This window comes from Vulpes lagopus, chromosome 6 (assembly GCF_018345385.1).
Source record: "Vulpes lagopus strain Blue_001 chromosome 6, ASM1834538v1, whole genome shotgun sequence".
In the NCBI taxonomy this organism is placed as follows: domain Eukaryota; kingdom Metazoa; phylum Chordata; class Mammalia; order Carnivora; family Canidae; genus Vulpes; species Vulpes lagopus.
Window position 1 is genome coordinate 59275872 of NC_054829.1, and position 20627 is coordinate 59296498.

At 36.7% G+C, this 20627-nt stretch overlaps 1 protein-coding gene across 5 annotated transcripts in view; it reads right to left on the reverse strand.

Annotated features, from left to right (window-relative positions):
- The window catches only part of BRMS1L (BRMS1 like transcriptional repressor), a 69462-nt gene extending 51916 nt beyond the window's left edge, over window positions 1–17546 (reverse strand). The window contains exons 1-5 of one of the 5 annotated variants that reach the window (XM_041759483.1): window positions 17227–17360; window positions 16168–16284; window positions 13716–13806; window positions 9079–9206; window positions 7239–7318 (exon numbers count right to left, since the gene is read on the reverse strand). In XM_041759483.1, coding sequence (XP_041615417.1) covers window positions 7239–7318; window positions 9079–9206; window positions 13716–13804 — 297 coding nt within the window. In that variant the 5' untranslated portion in view covers window positions 13805–13806; window positions 16168–16284; window positions 17227–17360. Of the gene's footprint in view, window positions 1–7238; window positions 7319–9078; window positions 9207–13715; window positions 13807–16167; window positions 16285–16796; window positions 17151–17226 lie in introns of those variants that run through there. The other 4 variants (XM_041759484.1, XM_041759482.1, XM_041759480.1 and 1 more) reach the window with 4 other exon arrangements.
- Between the last annotated feature and the right edge of the window lie 3081 nt (window positions 17547–20627).

Genomic DNA, 20627 nt, shown 5'->3' on the forward strand with positions numbered 1-20627 from the left:
TATCCTCCTAAATTGTCCTTCCAGAATTATTACAAAGAAAGTTATTTTGGACAAGTAAAAACTGAGCTTACCACCAAGGGACTCTCAGTGAAGAAATGCTTAGGATGTTCTTCAAGAAGCAAAAAAAGGAACTTGCAAGGCAGGGTTGCAACTCAAAAACAATGAGCAAAAAATTAGTAAAATATGCATAAACCTAAAAAGAACTAAATCTATGAGATCAAAATAATGTTTCACTTGAAGGATAAAAAAGCAAAATGGAACTAAAGTACTGAAAACTAACTTTTACTTTTTGGGAGGGAGTAACTAAAGGTAAGAGAGTTCAAGGGTCCTTTATAATTCAGGAAGAGGACAGAGTTATTAATATTTGATTCTAATGTAGATATGCATGCTGGAAATTTAAGCTAATCATAAAATATAGAAATAGTATAAACATATGATGCAATTCTTTTAAGTTTTTTTTGAGAGAGAGACAGATAGTAACAGAGATAGCAATAGAGAGCACATGAGTGGGGGCTAGGGACAGAGGGAGAGGGAGAAGGTGAAGGAGGCTCCCCACTGAGCAGGGAGCCCAACGTGGGGTGGGATCCCAGGACCCCAAGATCACGACCTGAGCCAAAGTCAGAAGCTTAACCAACTGAGCCACCCAGGTGCTCCGTGATGCAATTTTTAAAACTCAATAAATCACACATACCCAGGAAAGGTCAGGAAAGAATAAAAAAGGATAAAACAGAAAAAATAGAACACACAAAAGAAGTTGGTATTATATAGCAAAATAATCACTACAAATATAATTGGACTAAATTTACTGATTAAAAGACAGGGATTCTTAAAATATGTTGTTGTTGTTGTTTTTAAGATTTTATTTATTTATGAGAAACACACACACACACACACAGAGGGAGGGGGAGAGACACAGGCAGAGGGAGAAGCAGGCTCCATGCAGGGAGCCCGACGCAGGACTCGATCCCAGGTCTCCAGGATCACGCCCCGGGCTGAAGGCGGTGGGCGCCAAACTGCTGAGCTACCGGGACTGACCTTAAAATAGTTTTTAAATCAATACATGTCCTATTTATTTATAAATAACACACCTAAAATATAGACCATAAAAACATTGGAGGAGAAAAAGGATAAAAAAACTTCTTATGAGGTAAGGGATGCCTAGGTGGCTCAGTCAGTTCAGCATCCAACTCTTCGTTTCTCCTCAGGTCATGATCTCAGGGTTGTGAGATCAAGCCCCATGTCAGGCTCCACACTCAGAAGGGAGTCTGCTTGAGATTCTCTCTCTCCTTCTCCTGCTGCCCCTCCACCTCCCCACTCTAAAACAAATAAATAAATCTTAAAAAAAAAACTTTTATCAGGCAAATGCCAGGCTAAATAAATCAAGAATAGCTAATTTAATTATCAGACAAAATAGACTTTAAGGCAAAAATCACTGTTACATAGAAAAGTACATTTAAAAAGGATACAATGCTAGAATTATTAAGAGATATACAAATTCTAAAATGAGTTTAATATAGCCTCTATATACTTTATATATATACATATATAAAGCAAAAACTGATAGAAATATAAAGATATAAGAAATTATATAAAGCAAAAACTGGTAGAAATATAAAAAAATGAAAAATTAATAATACCATTTACAATAGCATCGAAAAGAACAAAATACTTAGGAATAAACTAAGAAGATGAAAGACTTGCATATTGAAAACTATGAAACATTAATAAAAAAAATTAAACACAAATAAAGGAAGACATGCCATGTTCTTAGATGGAAGACTTAAAATCATTAAAAAGTCCATACTACCCAAAGTGATTCACAAATTCAATGCAATCTCTTATCAAAATCCCAAAAGATCTTTTTTTACAGAAATATAAAAAAGCCTGAAATTAATATAGAACCACAACAAAAATACAAATAGCCAAAAAATTTTTGAGAAGGAAGAACAAAATGAGGTTTCACATTTCCTAATTTCAAAGTTTATTACAAAGCTATAGTAACAGTATGGTACTGGCATAAAGACAGGCATATACACCAATGAAAACAGAGCCCAGAAATAAACCCATGTACACATGGTCACCTAACCTTCAACAAGGGTGCAAAGAATAAATGGGGAAAGGCTAGTCCCTTCAGCAAATGGTACTGGGAAAACTGGACACCCACAAGCAAAAGAATGAAATTTGAACCTTACTTTTTACCATACACAAAAATGAATTCAAAATGGAGTAAAGATTTTTTTTTTCAAAGATTTAATTTTGAGAGCGAGCAAGCATGCATGATTGGTGGGAAAACAAAAGGAGAGGAAGAGAGAATGTCAAGCAGACTCCCTACTGAGTGTGGAGCTGATGTGAGGCTTGATCTCAGAACAGTGAGATCATGACCTGAGCTAACATCAGGAGTTGGACACTTAACCGACTGAGCCACCAGGTGCTCCAAAACAGATTAAAGATTTAAATGTAAAATCTGAAACTATAAAACTCCTAGGAGAAAACTTAAAAAATAAGCTTCATGACATTGTTCTTGGAAGTGATTTCTTTAATATGACACCAAAAGCACAGGCAACAAAAGCAGAAAGAAATAAGTGGGACTATATAAAACTAAAAAGCTTCTGCATAGCAAAGGAACAATGAGCATGGAAAGGCAACCTACAGAATGGGAGAAAACATTTAAAAATCATTTACCTGATAAAGGGCTAATATCAAAAATATATAAGGAACTCAATTTAAAAATCGGCAAAGAACTTGAACAGACCTTCCTCCAAAGAAGACAGACAAATGGCCAAGATGTACCTGAGAAGATGCTCAACATCGCTATTCAACAGAAAAATCCAAATTAAAATCACAGCATGTGGGGCACCTGGGTGCCTCCACTGGTTGAGTCTGACTCTTGGTTTCCACTCCAGTTATGAACTCAGGGTCATGAAATTAAGTCCCTCACTGGACTCTGCACTCAACATGGAGTCCACTTGAGATTCTCTCTCTCTCTCACTCTGCCCCTTCCCACACTCGAGCATACAAGTGCTGGTGAGGATATGGAGAAACTGAAACCCTTGTGCACAGGTGGTAGGAATGTAAAATGATGTGGTTTTACTATGAAAAACAGTATGGAGTTTCCTTAAAAAATTAAAAATAGAGCTCTATGATTTAGCAATCTGACTTCTGAGTATATTCCATAAAAAAACTGAAATCAGGATCTCAGAGATTTGCACTCCCATGTTCACTGCAGCACTAATCACAGTAGCCAAGATGGGAAAAACAACCCAAATGCACATTGAAGGCCGAATGGATAAAGAAAATATGGTATATATATATATATACACACACACAATGAAACACTATTTAGTCTTTAAAAAAATTAGGAAGTCCTGCCATATGCTACAACATGGATGAAGCCTGAGGACATGAGGCTAAGTGATATAAGCCAGTGACATAGGGACAGATATTGCATGCCACTGGATATACAAACTAGTCAAACAGAGAAGCAGATAGTAGCATGGTTGCCAAAGGCTAGGGAGGTGGGGAAATAGAGAGTTGCTGTTCAGTGGGCATAAAGTTTGTTATGCTTCATGATTAAGTTCTAGAGGTCTGTACCAATAGTTAACAATATTGTATTGCACTCTTAACATTTGTTAAGGGGGTAGATGTAATGTTAAGTGTTCTTAGCACAGTTAAAAAAATTTTTTTAAAGAAGAACGTAAGAAAAAGATAAAAGAAATTCCATAGGAGATAAGTTTTAGCTGGGAGCTCTGGAATGAGCATTCAGTTTCCAGGACTATACCATCCTTTTTGATCAAAGGAATCCAGGACAGTGCATAGTGGGGCATCTCATCATCAGTACCTTTGGCCTCCAGATCCGAAACGGTGAATGACTTTACTATTGTGAAAAGAACAATATGTGGATTTTCTTAGGACATAAAGAAGAAAATAACAGAAAAAAATAAAGAATTAACAAACCCACCATCATACAGAGAATTCTAACACACCTCCCTCAGTAACTGAAAGATCAGGCAAACAAAAAAATAAGGAAACAGTAAGTCCATATTTATGTAAATAAGTGAATTTAAAGTGTTACAAGGAATGAGATGAGATATTTGCATAGTTTCAAAGTACTTCTCCCCAAAATACTTATTAATCACAATGTGAAAAAAAATGAGTGTACTAGAGAAACCTGGAAGACAGCACTTCAATCAAGTGATCAAAGTATATATCACCATATCAAAATTGTGTGCTGCCTGATAGAATTTAGTGAGAACACATCACTACTGTGATATTCTTACTGAGAGGCAAAACCCAACTCTAATCATGAAGAAATAGACCAATTCAAAATGAACATTTTACATAATAACCGGACTGAAATTTTAAATTTGTAAAGATCACAAAAGTCAAGGCAGACTGAAGAATTGTTCTACATTGAAGAAACTAATGACATGATAACTAAATGTAATGACAAAGACAATAAGTATTCTCAATAGGATCTCTGCTATAAAGAGTGCTGCTGAGACAACTGCTCAAACTTAAATGGGGTCTGAGGATTAGCTGGTAGTAATATCAATGTACATTTCCTGATTTTGATGATTGTAGTATTGTTATAGAAGAGAATGACTCTCGTTTGTTGTATTCAGGGGTGATGGGACTCATGTTGCCAACTCAATCTCGTGTTCACCAGAAAAGTTCTTTTCTATAAGTATGAGATTGTTAAAATATATATACCATAAAGACAAGATGTACTAAGCACTCATGGAACTGATAATTGCAATCTTAAAAATGTATTTCTATGAAAGAGAAAAATATGGGATATTCCTAACTCATTTTATGGATCTTGAAAACAAATCAAGGACAGTATGAGACTTAAAAATTATGGGACGCCTGGGTGGCTCAGCAGTTGGGCATCTGCCTTTGGTTCAGGGCGTGAGGCCAGAGTCCCAGGATCGAGTCCCACATTGGGCTCCCTGCATGGAGCCTGCTTCTCCCTTTGCCTGTGTCTCTGCCTCTCTTTCTCTGTGTCTCTCATGAACAAATAAATAAAATCTTAAAAAAAAAAAAAAGTTAGGGCAGCCCCAGTGGCTCAGCAGTTTAGCGCCACCTTCGGCCCGGGGTGTGATCCTGGAGACCCAGAATCGTGTCCATCAGGTTCCCTGCATGGAGCCTGCTTCTCTCTCTGCCTGTGTCTCTGCCTCTCTCTCTCTCTCTCTCTCTCTCTCTCTCTGAGTCTGTCATGAATAAATAAATAAAATCTTTAAAAAAAAAAATTAAATCCTACTGGCAAGCATAGAAATGAAGCATCTAAACAAAATATTAGCAAACTGAATCTGTTAACTCATAAGAAAAATAGTCATTCCAGGAATCCAAGGATGGCTTAACATTAGAGAAAAAAAAACATGATTAATTCAATAGATGTAGACCAAGCATTTAATAAAACCTAACAACCATTCCTGGTAAAAACCAAAAACAAACAAAAAAAAACAATACTTAAAAAACAAGAAAGTAAATTCCCTTAACTTGATAAAAAGAGCATTTATCAAAACCCAACAGTTAACATCATACTTATTGGAAAACCATAAGCAACATTCCCTTAAAATCAATAACACAACCACGATCTGCTTTCACTGCTTCTATTCCATGATGTTATATTTCCACTAAGACAAGTAAAACAAGTAAGAGAAGGATTAGAATGGAAAAAACAAACTGCCATTTTTCACCAATGATGTTATTATCTATATGGAAAATCTAAGAATCTATAATTAAATTATTAGAATTAAGAAGAGGTAGACAAGAAGGTTAGATATATTATCAATATACAAAATACTTTTCTTATACAGCAATAGGAAATAAACAGTAATTTTTTAAAAGATGTTATTAAACAAAAAATTTTAACAATAACAAGTGTAAGAGCAAAGTAAAATTATCAGTTTATTGAGTTATCAAGACTTACTAGACTGAAAGCAGTAAAAAACATATTATGCTATCAGTGTAGAAATAGTCAAACAGATGAATGGAACAAATTAGAACAGCCAGAAACAAGCTGCCAGGTAAGTGGACATTTGATATTAAAAAAAAAAAAGAGAGAGATGGTGGGAAAAAGATGGAATTGCTGATTCATGGTAAAACAATGGTGTATAGAATAGTGTTGACATCACCTATCCATATGCAAAAAAAAAAAAAAAATTAGGTCCATACTTCATAACACACAAAAATTAATTAGAGGTAGGTTAGCAATCTAAATATTAAAAAGCGAAATTTCAACCTTTGAAACGAAAATACATCTTTTTATCTCAAAGTGGGAAAGACACAAAAAGCACATACCATAAAGGAAAAATGACAAATTCAGCTACATTAGAATATAAAATTTTTGTTCATCATGTCATCAAAAAGGGTGAAAAGGCATCCTATTGTCTGGGTAAAAATATTTGCAAAGCATCTGTATTTAGAATATATAAAGAACCTCTACAGTCAATGAGAAAAATAGTAATAGCCCAAACAAAGGCAAAAGATTTGAACAGGCACTTCTTAGGAAAACAAATCCAAGCAGCCAGTAAACATCAAAAAGATGTTTCAGCTCAGTTGTAATCAAGAAAATGAAAAAAAGACATTCCATCATTTTATATCTATCTACTCTTGGCATTTTAATGATTTACAAAAATATAGTAAAATAAAATAACAAATTAAGGTAAGAATCATGATAGAACTTGTTCTCTTACTTCCAAGAGTATATTTATAACTTGTCTACGTTATATAAAAACTTATCTGTGAAATCAGCAGGTTTTTAAAACACTATTCCAATAGAGAACACAAAGAAAAAATACATCAATTTTTCCCCATAAATAGAAAATTCTGCCCTAAGATGTGGAAATAAATCTAGAGAGTCAAATTAATAAACCCAACATTCTATCAATACCACTGGATATACATGTTTTGAGTCTTAACTTGAATATTATATTAATTGCACTAATATTCTCCGCAATGCCAAATGATATGATCATTACAAAGTCTTTTTAAGGTAGCAGTTGCAAAACTAAAATTATCTCACTTAGTTCTTTTTCTATCGTCCCTTCTTTGTGTCCTACTTCCAATAAGGCTTCCACTGCAACTGTATTTAAAAAAAAAAAATTCACACAAGTGAGAAGCTAAAGTACGATTTAATTTTGTTTCATTTATTTTATTTACTTTTTAAACTACTGCACTCAGAAAGAGACTTGAAGAGTTGAAATTAGCTTAAAAGTTAAGTAAAATAACAGTACCTCACAATGCTGGCGAGAGGCTTGAATTTCACATTCATATTTGTTCTTTACAGATTCTAAGCAGAGCTCTCTATAGATTCCTGCAACCAAACACAATCACTCTGATTATGTTAGCAGTAATGAGTTTCATTATCCCTTCCCTATAAGAATTCTGTCTGACTGTATTTTATAAGATGAATCAGGAAGAAATTGACAAATGATTCTAACTTAATCTTTAAAAACTAAAAATAAAAAGGCTCAGTTAAAATATATATCAAAACAGACTAGAGAACTAAGAATTTAAGAACTAGGAAGAAACCACAATGCAAATTTTAGTTCTTATAAAGAATACTCCTGAAGTGTTTGATAGAGAATGATCAAAATGAAAATAAAACTCCTTTCCTGCGAAAAGTAATCTCTCAGGACTCATAACGGAAATAGTCAATAAACTCTGGTTTCATTCATCATATATTCTCAAAGTAACAAGTGGATACCATACCCAACAAAACCACTATTTTTTTAAGTATTTTTTATTTTCAGAGTCCAAAGCTTCCAAGAAGATTAAATGTACAAACTGATTATAACAAAATGTATAAACTGATATGATGTTTGAGTGCTCCTAACAGGGTTTTATCTAGAGAATGGATGCTCAAGAGAGTTTACTTAGAGCTACCAAGATAATAGTATAAAGTAGGCAACATGGCATGCAAAACACTGTCACAAAAACAGCAAACACAGAGCTTTAGATACATATACCAAACTCAGTGCCACAGTTGACCCTAGAAATGTGATTTTTCTTGTCCAGTAAAGGCATGAGACTATGCCATTAGCTACACATTCACACACACTATTCTTTGTACAATCAAAAAGTAAATGAATGAGGCCACAGAGTAGAAAAGTGAATAACAGACTCAAGTACTATTTCCTAAACATCCAGTAAGTCTCACTTAGTTCTTTTAGAATGTCAAAGAATATTAAGGACTTTGTTTATTTTTCAGGGTCCTAAGCCAATGCACAAAGACAGCAAATTAAGTATCACATTACCTACATATGTAAATATTAAGCACTCACGAATAATATTTGGCTTATGGTAGATTTAGTACAAAAAGAACTTATAATGAACAATGCCTTAGGTATTACATAATAGGTGCAGGAGGATCAATTAGTTCCCTCAAAAAGAAAAGAATCAGCATATCATTAGTTAAAATTCAGTCTTAGTCTAACTATGAATAACCATAAGTGATCTTCAAATAGATGTGTCTTTTGTCATGAGTGCTAGGGCACAGTTCTGAGGCTGGATCCCAACAACCAGAAGACTGAAATTTAACCACACAAGTATAGTATTTCTTCATTTATTTATAGCCACAAATGAATGACCAAACTTACCAACAAAAAAAATTATCATTAAAATATAGGATTGAACACTAATTCCCTATTCCATAACATCCTTACCAAACATTTTGTAGGTGTTTTTATAAATTAAAAAAAAATCCTATCACTCTTATAGATGAAAGTACTAAAAGCACTTAAATTGAATCTTAATTTATCTAACAAGAAATTAAACTAAAATAGTAACATTTGCTCTTAATAAAAGAATCATGTTTCTAATTGTTTTACATGTGGAAGTATCTTCTCAACAACACTGTGAGCAATCTGAGGACTTTTTTTTTTTTGGTCTCCCACAGCAACAGAGGAAAGCAAAAGGCATTTAATAAAATAATTGTGGGCTGAGTGAAATACTCTGTTCACTATAAATAAATTTGTGATTTCATTAACAAGAAACACTCACTTGACAAATACCTTTCAAGTCTAGTGAAGAGTTCATATTCTACTATATGGAAAAGATGTTTCACTTTCCTACCTGCTACCTTTGTACGAATTTGCATATTTTCTTGTAAAGTTGCCAGTGGTTCCAAATATTCTGGTGCTTTTCCAGCTATGACTTCTTGTAGTTTTGCATCCACCTGACTTAATCGTTCTTTATAAAGTCTTAACAAAGCAAAAATTAAAATATTAATTTTAAAAGCCCAACAAAGGCTAACAATTTACCATTTCTACACATTCTCTCTTCCTAATATCATTCATATACTAATAACCTACCAAATGTATTTTTGTCTTAATCTTAAGTGAAAAACTCAGTTACATTATTTGGCTTTATGTACATAATCACAAAGTAGATATTTTTCTTTTTTTTAGATATATCATTCTTTAATGATTAATTCACCATACAAAAAATACAACTAAGATACTACTTTTTTTGCACTCTAGATCTTTGGTTTTAACTGCAGAACAATAAATCAATTCTAGGAGAAAGGGTCATTTAAATACTGAGTTTAAAAGAAACAAAGAAATCATTTTAAATAATTTAGATATAGGCATTACTAGTTGTCAAAATAAATAATTCTCTAGCTTCTCTCCATCTTTCCAGAAAAGGAGTCCATGTTATATTCGGCCTACGGTTTTTACAAAGAGGAAATAAAATGATGGAGGTAAAAAATAAGGCTACAGAACTTGTGATCTGGCATATCCAGTTTGTCTGAACTGCAAATGAAAAAGCTATAACAAAAGGAGTTGCTCAGCGGATGCGGAAAATGAAAACTGGGGTAGGGAACCCCTGTTGCTGTATTTATGAATTTACATACAAATACCCTAATTTGCCAGCTGTCATACCAATAACTTTACCCTGATTATCAATGATTGAGTACTTGTGACAAATCAATGTTTATTTTTGGCAATAATCCTAAAGAATAGGGATCCCTGGGTGGCATAGCGGTTTAGCGCCTGCCTTTGGCCCAGGGCGCGATCCTGGAGATCCGGGATCGAATCCCATGTCGGGCTCCCGGTGCATGGAGCCTGCTTCTCCCTCTGCCTGTGTCTCTCTCTGCCTCTCTCTCTCTCTCTGTGTGACTATGATGAATAAATAAAAATTAAAAAAAAAAATAATAATAATCCTAAAGAATAGAACTCTTTTTAACAGGAAGATGTGGCACACCTAGGTGGTTCAGCGGTTAAGTGTCTGACTTCGGGTCAGAGCGTGATCCTGGAGTCCCTGGATCAAGGCCCACATCCAGCTCCCTGCGTGAAGCCTGCTTTTCCCTCTGCCTATGTGTCTGCTTCTCTGTCTCTCATGAATAAATAAATAAAATCTTAAAAAAAAAATAACAGGAAGATGTTTACATTGCCATTCTTTATGAAAGGCACTTTTAATTCTGGCTTTATGGCATTTTAAGGATAGCCTAAAAATTTCAAAGCAGATTAACCATTCAAGATCACGGAGGTGCCTGGGTGGCTCTGTCAGTAGAGCATCCAACTCTTGATTTCCACTCAGGTCATGATCTCAGGTTTGTGAGTTGGAGCTCCACACAGGGCATGGAGCCTGCTTAAGATTCTTTCTCTTCCTCCCCCTCCCCCTGCTCATGTGCATTCTCTCTCTCTCAAAATAAAACACAATTTAAGATTATTTTGTAAACTCTTTTTTTTTTTCTTTTTGGCCACTCACTACTTTATCATAGTTGAATGAAGAATATGTCGTAAGAAAGGCATGTAGTAACTGCTAAAAGAAACCACTGATTATGCTTGTAGGTGTTAGTGTAACTAGCAATTGGCTTTTGAAAACATTAGAGTACCTGGCTTTCATATAAAATTCTCTTTCCTCTTAAAAATAGAAACCAATACAATTAAGATAATCAGGGAGGGGGATGGGGATGGGTTAAATAGGGTAGAGGTTAAACGGTACATTGTGATGAGCACCAGGTGATGTATGGAATTGTTGAAGCACTAATATGGTACACCTAAAACTAACGTAACACTGTATGTTAACTCATATAACACTGTATGTTAACCAGAATTAAAATAGACACCATCAATATTGGGGTTTATAACTGATTATAATCAGCATAAAGATTTATATGATGGTTCTGAAGGAATTGAGTAAGTTTGGGTGTTAATACAATAAGTTTTTTTTAAACAAAAATGAAAAAAATATCTGAGTTAACTGCCAATAATACATTATCATCTCTGGGTTAAATTTTTCTAAAACTCAAGATACGATGATAAACAAATGTGTAAATTCAGAAAACTACAACATAATACTTATAGTTTTTGAGATCATAAATACAACTTTAGGCAAAATGCTAAAAATGTGAGACAAATGATGACTGCACCTGAAAAACATCAAACTTAAAATATCAATAAGGTATCCCAGATAGGTGAATAGCAGCTTAAATGAACAGGATATGTGAATTAACAACATTCAATTAACTACCTTTCTAAAAGAATAGATTCCTCAAAATCAGTATCATTTCAACAACCTTGGAATTCAGATATAAACTCCTCAAAGGCAAGAATCAGGGGTCCCTTACCAACAACCACAATACTATTCAGAGTAGATGCCCAATTCATTTTTATTGGCTATGGAACATTGAAATAAATGGAAACTTAGGTGATGTAAGTTCCTCTATCTTCTTAAGGAGGTGGAAGAATTTTCCACCAGCATACAAACTGCAGATGATGGATTTTCCGCCCTGTGAAGGGAGTGCTATTTATGTCCTATGGTGCTAGAACAGAAGAAGCAGGAGAACATGTTGTTGTTGTTATTGTTTTATTATATTTCCCACCTCTTCTAAGGAGGATTTGAGACAGCTTACAGAGGTGTACACTACAACAGGATAAAAATAGCAATGAGGCAACTGGGGCAGATGAAAAAATAAGATAATTATAAACCTGGTATGAAGAGTAATTATTTCTAAAACATACTTCTGAATTCCAAGTCCTTGAGAAAGAATCCTATTAACAGTGGTAACAGGTCTCCTTTTAATACTTTCTGAGATGAATGAGGCTGGTGGGGGGACCTGGCTGGTGGTCATAATGAGCCACGAGAAAGCAAAAATCAAGGCAACTGCCAGCCTCAAGATGAACAAGATTAAGTTTAAAGAGTGACAAGCTGCAAAGTGTTCCTTTGTAATATACTAGAACTATACAATAATTTTCATTTCTTGGATAACCATAAAATATACTTTAAAAGCTCAATAAGTATATCTTAATTAATTGTTTGAGAATTATTCATTCATGGCTTACCTGTACTAAAATACAAAAATATAAATTTGCTTCCTCTTGTCCAGAATAATCCTGGATGAACTTTCCATGTTGCCCAAATAATGGATCCTCTGTGGATCCAAACTAATTTTAATTTAAAATTAATAATGTAAATCTTTAGAATAAAAAAATGATGTTTTTTAAAGCCAAAATTTTAAACTTTGGATTATTTATATTAATTTGTTGCACATTAGCTTGAAATATTTATATATTCACCTCTCATACCAATAAAAGTTAAGACCAGAAATGGCATAAACGGCAGGATTCATTTGGTAAATAAATTTGTCCCCTTTTAGTCTGGCAACTCCAGATACTAAACATGTTTTCATCTCTTCTTTGGACCTCTCTAGGGAAGAAGTGGAACAAAATAAGCAGCAAAATTATGAAGAATTCATGAAGAGCCAGCTTCTGAATGAATTAGGATGTCCAGATTCTCAGAAGTTTCTTTCATTTACAATTCCAATATGTAGCTATGCCCCATGACCTTGCCAGCAAGTTCCAAAGTAAAAGCTCTTTTTTTTTTTTTTTTTTTTTTTTTTTAATCTTCATCTGTTCTGTTCTCTCAAACCACTACAGCTCATTCTTGTGTAAGTAACTGTTCATAAGAGTTCTGGTATTACGAAGAGGGGGTAGAAAACAGTATCTAATAAGCACCCGTTATGTGCCAGCCAAGACTAAGAATTTCACATACTGTTCATACAATCCTCACAGTTAATAATAAAAAAGCTACTATTAGACCTTTTTAACCTCTGAAGAAAGCCTGGGTTCAGAGCCTATGCTCTTTCTATTCTACCATATTTCCTCCAAAGTAATGTGCCCTCCAAAGTAATGTGCCTCCAAAGTAGAAGGACACCATAGTACTTAGAGGCAGAAGACCTGGCTTAGTTTAGCACTTTCTGATGAACTATGGGCAAATCACTTCACTCTTCTGACATCAATTTTCTCACAGGTAAAATGGAGATAAAGCTATCTTCCAACCTTACAGAGCTGCTGCAAAAAGCAAACTAAATAATGTGAAAACATGTATGTACTATCCAATGTTGATATAATCATTATGCTATTTTGGGGAAATATTCTCTTCTTCTAAGATTTTAAAAATGCTATCTTTATCCAATTACTTAAAGAAAAAAATGAAGCAGATTAGAAACAAAGGTGCAACCCAGGAGAAACATTTTAATTACCCATATACATATAATAATCTTATTATACCTCCCCAAAAACTTGCCTCAAAACCCTTAGTTAATGAGATCTTCAGCAGAAAAACTATAGTTGAAGCCTCCTTCAGATCAGTCTCATAAAATACAAAAGGAAACTAGTTCAGAGTGAATATAATTTCTCTTGTGCTAATATACACATGACATGATTGAAATTCAGTGACAATGACCTTCTGACATTACTACTTACTGATCCTTGAGATCGGTAAACTGTTTTTCTAGATTGGACATTTCATCTAAACATTCCATTCTTCTTCTTTCACAGTCTTCATCATCCATTTCTGTTAATAAAAGGCAAATAGCAAAGAAGAAATTATTTTTATGTTCCAAATTATCTGAATGTTAGTTCAAATGGTAAAAAAACAAAACAAAAAAACACACACACAAAACTATAATATGAAGTTAGATATGCAAGGCTTATATTAAGCCTTAAGAGAAAAGGGTTGCCTGGGTGCTCAGCAGTTGAGCGTCTGCCTTCGGCTCAGGGAATGATCCCAGGTTCCTGGGATCGAGCCTGACTTTGGGCTCCCTGCATGAAGCCTGCTTCTCTCTCTGCCTATGTCTCTGCCAGTCTTTCTCTATGTCTTTCATAAATAAATAAATAATGTTTTTTAAAAGCCTTTAGAGAAAATAAACATTTATCCAAAATAATTTCCACTACAGATTTCAGCTTAAAGTACAAATGACAGTTAAAGCTATAGCAATCTCTAGACCTTCTTATTTTTACTCATTTTTAAATCATTTTAAAGAGCTGACATCAAGCTATACTATATGAAGTAATTAATCCATTCTGGGCTTATTTTCCATCAACTCCACAGAACTTAAGCACCAAAATGATTATGTCCATTAAAGAATATTGCTCAAAAACACTTTTGGAATTCTTTCAGAACTGCTTACATGACTGATTTGCCAGTCACATAAAAAGAAAACTAATCTCATTCTATTTACCACAAGATATCTTAGTCTCCTACTCAGATTCTCATTGTTCCCTCTCCCCAAAATATTGTGAGAAAAAAAGGAAAATGAAGAGAAAAACAAGCAAACTTTTCAAGTAAAGCAACTGTTAATCAGCAGCTCTCTTCCTATATTCCATATCTTCTATTTTTACATCACATATATTCAGCACTTCAAGATAAGTGAAACACAAGATGATCTGCATCTTGATCTGCAAATAAACGTCAAACTATGTGAAAGAATTGTTATGTTCAGTTATTTTCAAACAGCAAGTAACTATAGAGTTCATTTCTTTTAACTTTCCTAACATTAAAATTATTTCTGACTCTTAATAGGTTACTCCTTGGCTATTTAAAACTTGGTCCCTCAAGATGACTCATTTTCCAGTATCTCTGGATAGTAGAGTTTATTTTGTAGCTTTAGGATCTGCTCAGTACCATTGTTTGAGAAGAACAAAACTGAAAGTTTAACCTGAAAGACATATGGCAGAAAAGAAATGCTTTCACAAGAAGCAAAACTGCATAATTTAAGTGATGTCCTTGCACTTCAAAATTTTGACTTGTAATTCAAATTATTATTACATGCTTCAAAATTAAATTGTCCATTATTAATTGGGATAGAATAAAAATCAGTGAAAAATTACAAAAGCCAGCGTAAAAATTAGGGAGAACTTAAACAAATAGATTTGTTTAGATCTCATTTCGTGAGATCCTAGTTCTCATCAAAAAAACAAAGAACAGGGGATCCCTGGGTGGCGCAGCGGTTTGGTGCCTGCCTTTGGCCCAGGGCGCAATCCTGGAGACCCGGGATTGAATCCCACGTCGGGCTCCCGGTGCATGGAGCCTGCTTCTCCCCCTGCCTGTGTCTCTGCCTCTCTCTCTCTCTCTCTGTGACTATCATAAATAAACTTAAAAAAACAAAGAACACTTGAAGATCAAATGTTCTACAGATCTAGAAAATGTATTTACGTACAGCCTAGATGTTCTTTCTCTGTACTGCTCACTTTTGAAATCTCACCTACTTTGATGGCTAGGCAGATGACTTCCAAATTATGCTTCTAATCCCAGCCAGGTTCCAATGCCACATTTCCAACTGTCAACTGACACTCTGAAGTAAATATACCACCATCACCTCATAAACAACATGTCTGAAATACTCTATCTTGCATCTTCATCTCAAATTTTTCACTTTTCTATTCCCATTCATGCTACTACCATTTTCCCTGTACCTGGGCTTTTCCTCCTACCTTCACTCCTAAACTTGCATACATCAATTCTGTTTTGTGCCTTTTGGGAAATCTTTCACATTTGTATCTTCTTTTCCTTTTCTTTTTTTTTTTTTTTTTTTTTTTCTCTTTTCCTTTTCTAGTTCAGGTCCTTCTTCCAACAAAACTGGTTTCTCACTGTTTTAAGCCTTAAGCTCTAGCCTTTGCACTTTTTCTTATATTCCTCCCAATCCAACATACCACCCGAATTCATACCATCCAAATTCTATACATTCTCCAAAATAATTAAAGTAAGCCCACTTTTTCAACTAGCCTTTGCTGGCCACCCTATTCTGAAAAGATTTCCTCTGCCTCTGAAATCCTATAGCATTGTTTACAGGTAAGTATTCATTTGGCAGTTTACTCAAGTACTGATTTATGACAGCTGTTTAATTGAGATCAGATCTTAACTATTTATTTATACCTCATACTGAGTGGTGCCCAATGCAGCTCAAGGAAATCACTCATAAATGTCTATTTGGAGATGGCTAATTTATTGATTGAAATTACATCCTTTCATGGAGACCTTTGAAAGAGAAACCTGAAAAAAAGAGGGTGTCAGGGCAATAACAGACCATCATCAAATCCTCGCTTTACACGGCCAAAATCAGGCCAGGACAAATTAAAGTTTCATCCTCGTCAAATGGAAAGAAGAAAAATAATACAGGCAATCACATATCCCATTTCTTTTTTTAATAACCATCCTAAAAGTTTGCAAAATTGACCTTGATATTAATGTGCCCTCCGACCCAAAAAACCTGAAGCAGCCCGAAATTAGAAAAGGTCGCGGGAATAAAGATTTGGAAAATTTCAGAGCTGCCCCAAATCGGCCAATTTATAAGCATATATGAAGACCCAAAACCACCCCTTATGTGGGCTCTCCTCTAGTCTTGCAAAGTTCAGACAGATGCTGTAAATGGGACAGCTCCAAGTCAGCCCCCGCAAGAGTGCTAATGTCAAGTGTTGACTGACAGGCTTGGAAACTGCGATTAACAAATTCTAAATCGGCAAGAGCCAGCACAAATCTAACTAATCTCGGCCCTGACAACCCACCCATGTTGAGAAGGGTTGGAAAGATTAAAAAAAAGAAAAGAAAAAGGAAAGAAGTCGGTGGTCTGGGGCCACGAGGCATTTCCAAGGTCTTCCAAACAAGCTGCGGGGCATTTCCCGCTCTGGTCCAGTCCCGGGCACTGCCCGGAGGTCCCCTGGGCGGGTCCGACGGCGAGCAGGGCGGCGCAGCGTCTCGGAGCTGGGCGAGCCCAGGCCCGCGCCCGGTCCCGCCCCGCCAGCAGGGACCCGCCTGGAGCCAGGCAGCGCCCCACGACGAGTCCGGGTGCTGCCGAGGGCCGGGAGCCAGTCTCCGCCCCTTCCCTCTCTCCCCGCCCCGCACTCCCAGCAGGACGCAGCTGCCCGGCGTGCGGAGAGCGGCCTGTCGTGCGCCCCGCGCGAGGACTCCGGCTCCCGGCCCCGCTGGCTTGCACACCTGAGCTATCTCCATCCTCGGAGACCGACGAGCTTTCCGTGTCCTCGTCCTCTGAGCTGCTCCCCTCGTTTTCGGCGTAGTCCACCTCCATCTCATCGTGATGGTTCGTCTCCTTCTTATCCCCTCGGGAATGGACTGGCATTTTCCAGCCGCGCCGTCGCTTCCCACTCCCGGCGCCCAGCCCAGCCACCGCCGCTTCAATGAAGGGCGCGCGGAACGCCCCGACCCACCCAGCGGCCGAGCGCGTTCTGAACCCCCTCAGCTCCTCCCCGCCCCCGGCCCGTGCCTCACAACCTAACCCGCAGGCTCTGAGCTGGGAGCTCTGCCATTGGTGGAGGCAGTCCTCCGAGCCGGGGGGGTGGGGCTTCCCCTGCTCCGGGATGGTTGGTTGCCCGTAATTACGGCGCGGCCTTGCAATGTGTGTCGGGAGTCGTAGTCCTTACTGCTCAGCCCTGCAGGGGCTGCCGCCTTCCAAGCTTCAGCAACCCTGTTCACTTCTTGCTTGTGGACTTCAAGTCCCACAAGGCACAAAACCTGACAGACTCGCTCGCAGTTTATAAACTAAACAGAAACAGATTGTGTGAATTTGGACTGTATTTATTCTTTTCCCGCCAAATGATTGTCCAAGCTCCAATGCTATCCAAGATGTTACTGTCAGATGTGAAAAGGTCTTTTGCCTGAGGGTTTTCCTCCTTTCTTTGAGCCTGGAGGAACTGGAGAAACTTCCACCTAAGCACCTTTATTATCGTTAATAAGCTTTTTAATTAATAAGTGCAGACGATGACTTGTACTTTTTATGTTGCACAAAAATCTTTAAGTCGTTCTTGAAACACTTGCAATCAACAATATAGAAAGGGAGGAAGTTTTATCTTGCCATTTTCATCAAGTATTTTTTGCATTCATTTTTTTTTTTACTACATACAGCCTGAAGATGCCACTAGGCTTGATTTAACTTAAATTTTCGATGAAAAATACATATTTGACTCAATGAAATGTTAGATTTTCTCAATGATGGTAAAATAGACAAGGAAGTCTCAATAAATATCATAATCATAACAACTCCTATTAACTGACTACTTTTACCCTGTATTAGGTGCCCTGATGAGTTCTTTACATGAGTCATAATGAGTTTAATTCTCCATAGGTTTAATCTCTCCGAGGTAGGTACTATTATTATCCCCATTTTACAGATAAGGAAACTTAATTTGCAGGCAAATCAAAAAATTGTATTTTAGCCACTCTTTAGAAGACAGAGCTGCTTCTTGAAGTGGTAATTTGCTATTGAAATATTTCAGAGAATATTGTGAATTGTACAGCATTTATTTCTCCAACGAAGTCCAAAGACATTTGAAGGAGAATGGTAAGGGTATCCAGGCATAACTGCATTAAAATTAAATTGAGGGCAGCCCTGTTGGCTCAGCGGTTTAGCGCCGCCTTCAGCCCAGGGCCTGATCCTGGAGACCCAGGATCGAGTCCCATGTCAGGCTCCCTGCATGGGGCCTGCTTCTCCCTCTGCCTGTGTCTTGGCCTCTATTTCTGTGTGTGTCTCTAATAAATAAATAAAATATATTTTTAAAAAAAATAAAATAAAATTAGATTGAGAATTTAATGACAAACCATTTCAAATTCTACCCATTTCTGTAGGGTAAAATCCAAATTAAGGGGCTTTTATCATCTAATGTCAGCCTACTTCTCTCCTTCTTACTAGATTCTCCAAAACTGAACTCTTCAGTTGCTAAACACACAGTTCCCCACCCATTCCAATGTCTTTCCACATCCTATTCTCTCTCTGCAATCCTCTCCCATTTCTTTCTTTTTCAAAGGCATTTTCTTGACAACATGCATTACCAAACCAGTACCTCCACCATTCAGTATGCACTCATGTTTTTTCAGACTGCTGCTGTACTTTGTCCTTTGCAACTTTATATTTGTTTTCTATCACACTGTATTGTGAATTTTTTAGCTGATGAGCCCCACCTATTAGATGGTGAGTACCTTGAGAGCAGACACAGTCTTAGTCTGGGATACAATTTCAGAAACATACATTAAAATCAGGTAAAGTTCAAAGATGGAAACTGGAAGGGTGCGAGCACATGGATATACATTATGTGAGTGGTGCGGATTAAAGGGGGCAACTGTTTTAGCTCCAGCCAATTATTATATAAAAATTCTGGCTTAGATGTTGGACCTTCCAATTTTTGAGAGATACTAGATATTTAGGTCTCTATATGAGCTATCTAGATTTATAAACATTTTCTCAGGTGTGTGGTTTTTTGGGTTTGGTTTTTTTCTTTTTTGGTGGTAGTGGTGGTTTGGTTTCTTTTTTTTTTTTTTTAAGATTTTATTTATTTATTCATAGAGACAGAGAGAGAGAGAGAGAGGCAGAGACACAGGCAGAGGGAGAGCAGGCTCCATGCAGGGAGCCTGATGTAGGACTGGATTCCAGGTCTCCGGGATCACACCCTGGGCTGAAGGAGGCACTAAACCGCTGAGCCACCCGGGCTGCGTTTGGTTTCTTAAACTCCAGACCAAACACAAACAGTTGTGGATAAAATCTCTGGCCTCTGTTGGGGTACCTGAGTGGCTGAGAAGGTAGAGCAGGCAACTCTTGATTTGGGGGTTGGAGTTTGAGCCCCATGTCAGGTGTAGATATTACTTTTATTTTTTAAAGAATTTTTTAAAAATATTTTATTTATTCATGACACAGAGAGAGAGAAAGAGAGAGGGAGGCGCAGAGGGAGAAGCAGGCTCCATGCAGGGAGCCTGATGTGGGACTCGATCCCGGGTCTCCAGAATCATGCCCTGGATTGAAGGCGGCGCTAAACCACTGAGCCACCCGGGCTGCCTGAGGTACCACTTTTAAAAAATCTTTTTTAAAAAATCCCTGGCCTCTGTTAATCTGTTATATCAGCAGCTAGGAGAGCATGTGTTAAATAGAAACAATAGTTTAGATTTCTGGTCACTCTTCCCGTGCATTAATTCATTTAATCATTGTAATAACTGTATGAAGGAGATACAATTATGCCTTCCATTTTGTAGAGGAAGGAATTGAGGCACACAGAGCAGTCAGATTACGTGGTCAAAGTCACACAGTTATTAAGTAGCAGATTTACAATATGAACTTGCAGAGTCTGACATCAGAACCTGCACTTAACCATCAAGGAACAGTCCCCCTCTAGCAGGTGCTTTCTGTTTCTGCTGTTCAAAGAAAAACAGAAGTTGGAGAGGAAGCATATAGATTCTAGTGCTGGTTTCTGCTAGTCACCAAACAATTAACTTTGGCAAACTACACAATCTCTGGCCAGTTGTAAAATGAGAAATTTGCATTATATTATCTTTAGGGTTTCCTCCAGCTCTTAAGTTCCTGTCATTATTATACTTGTGTCTATTGCAGACAGAAT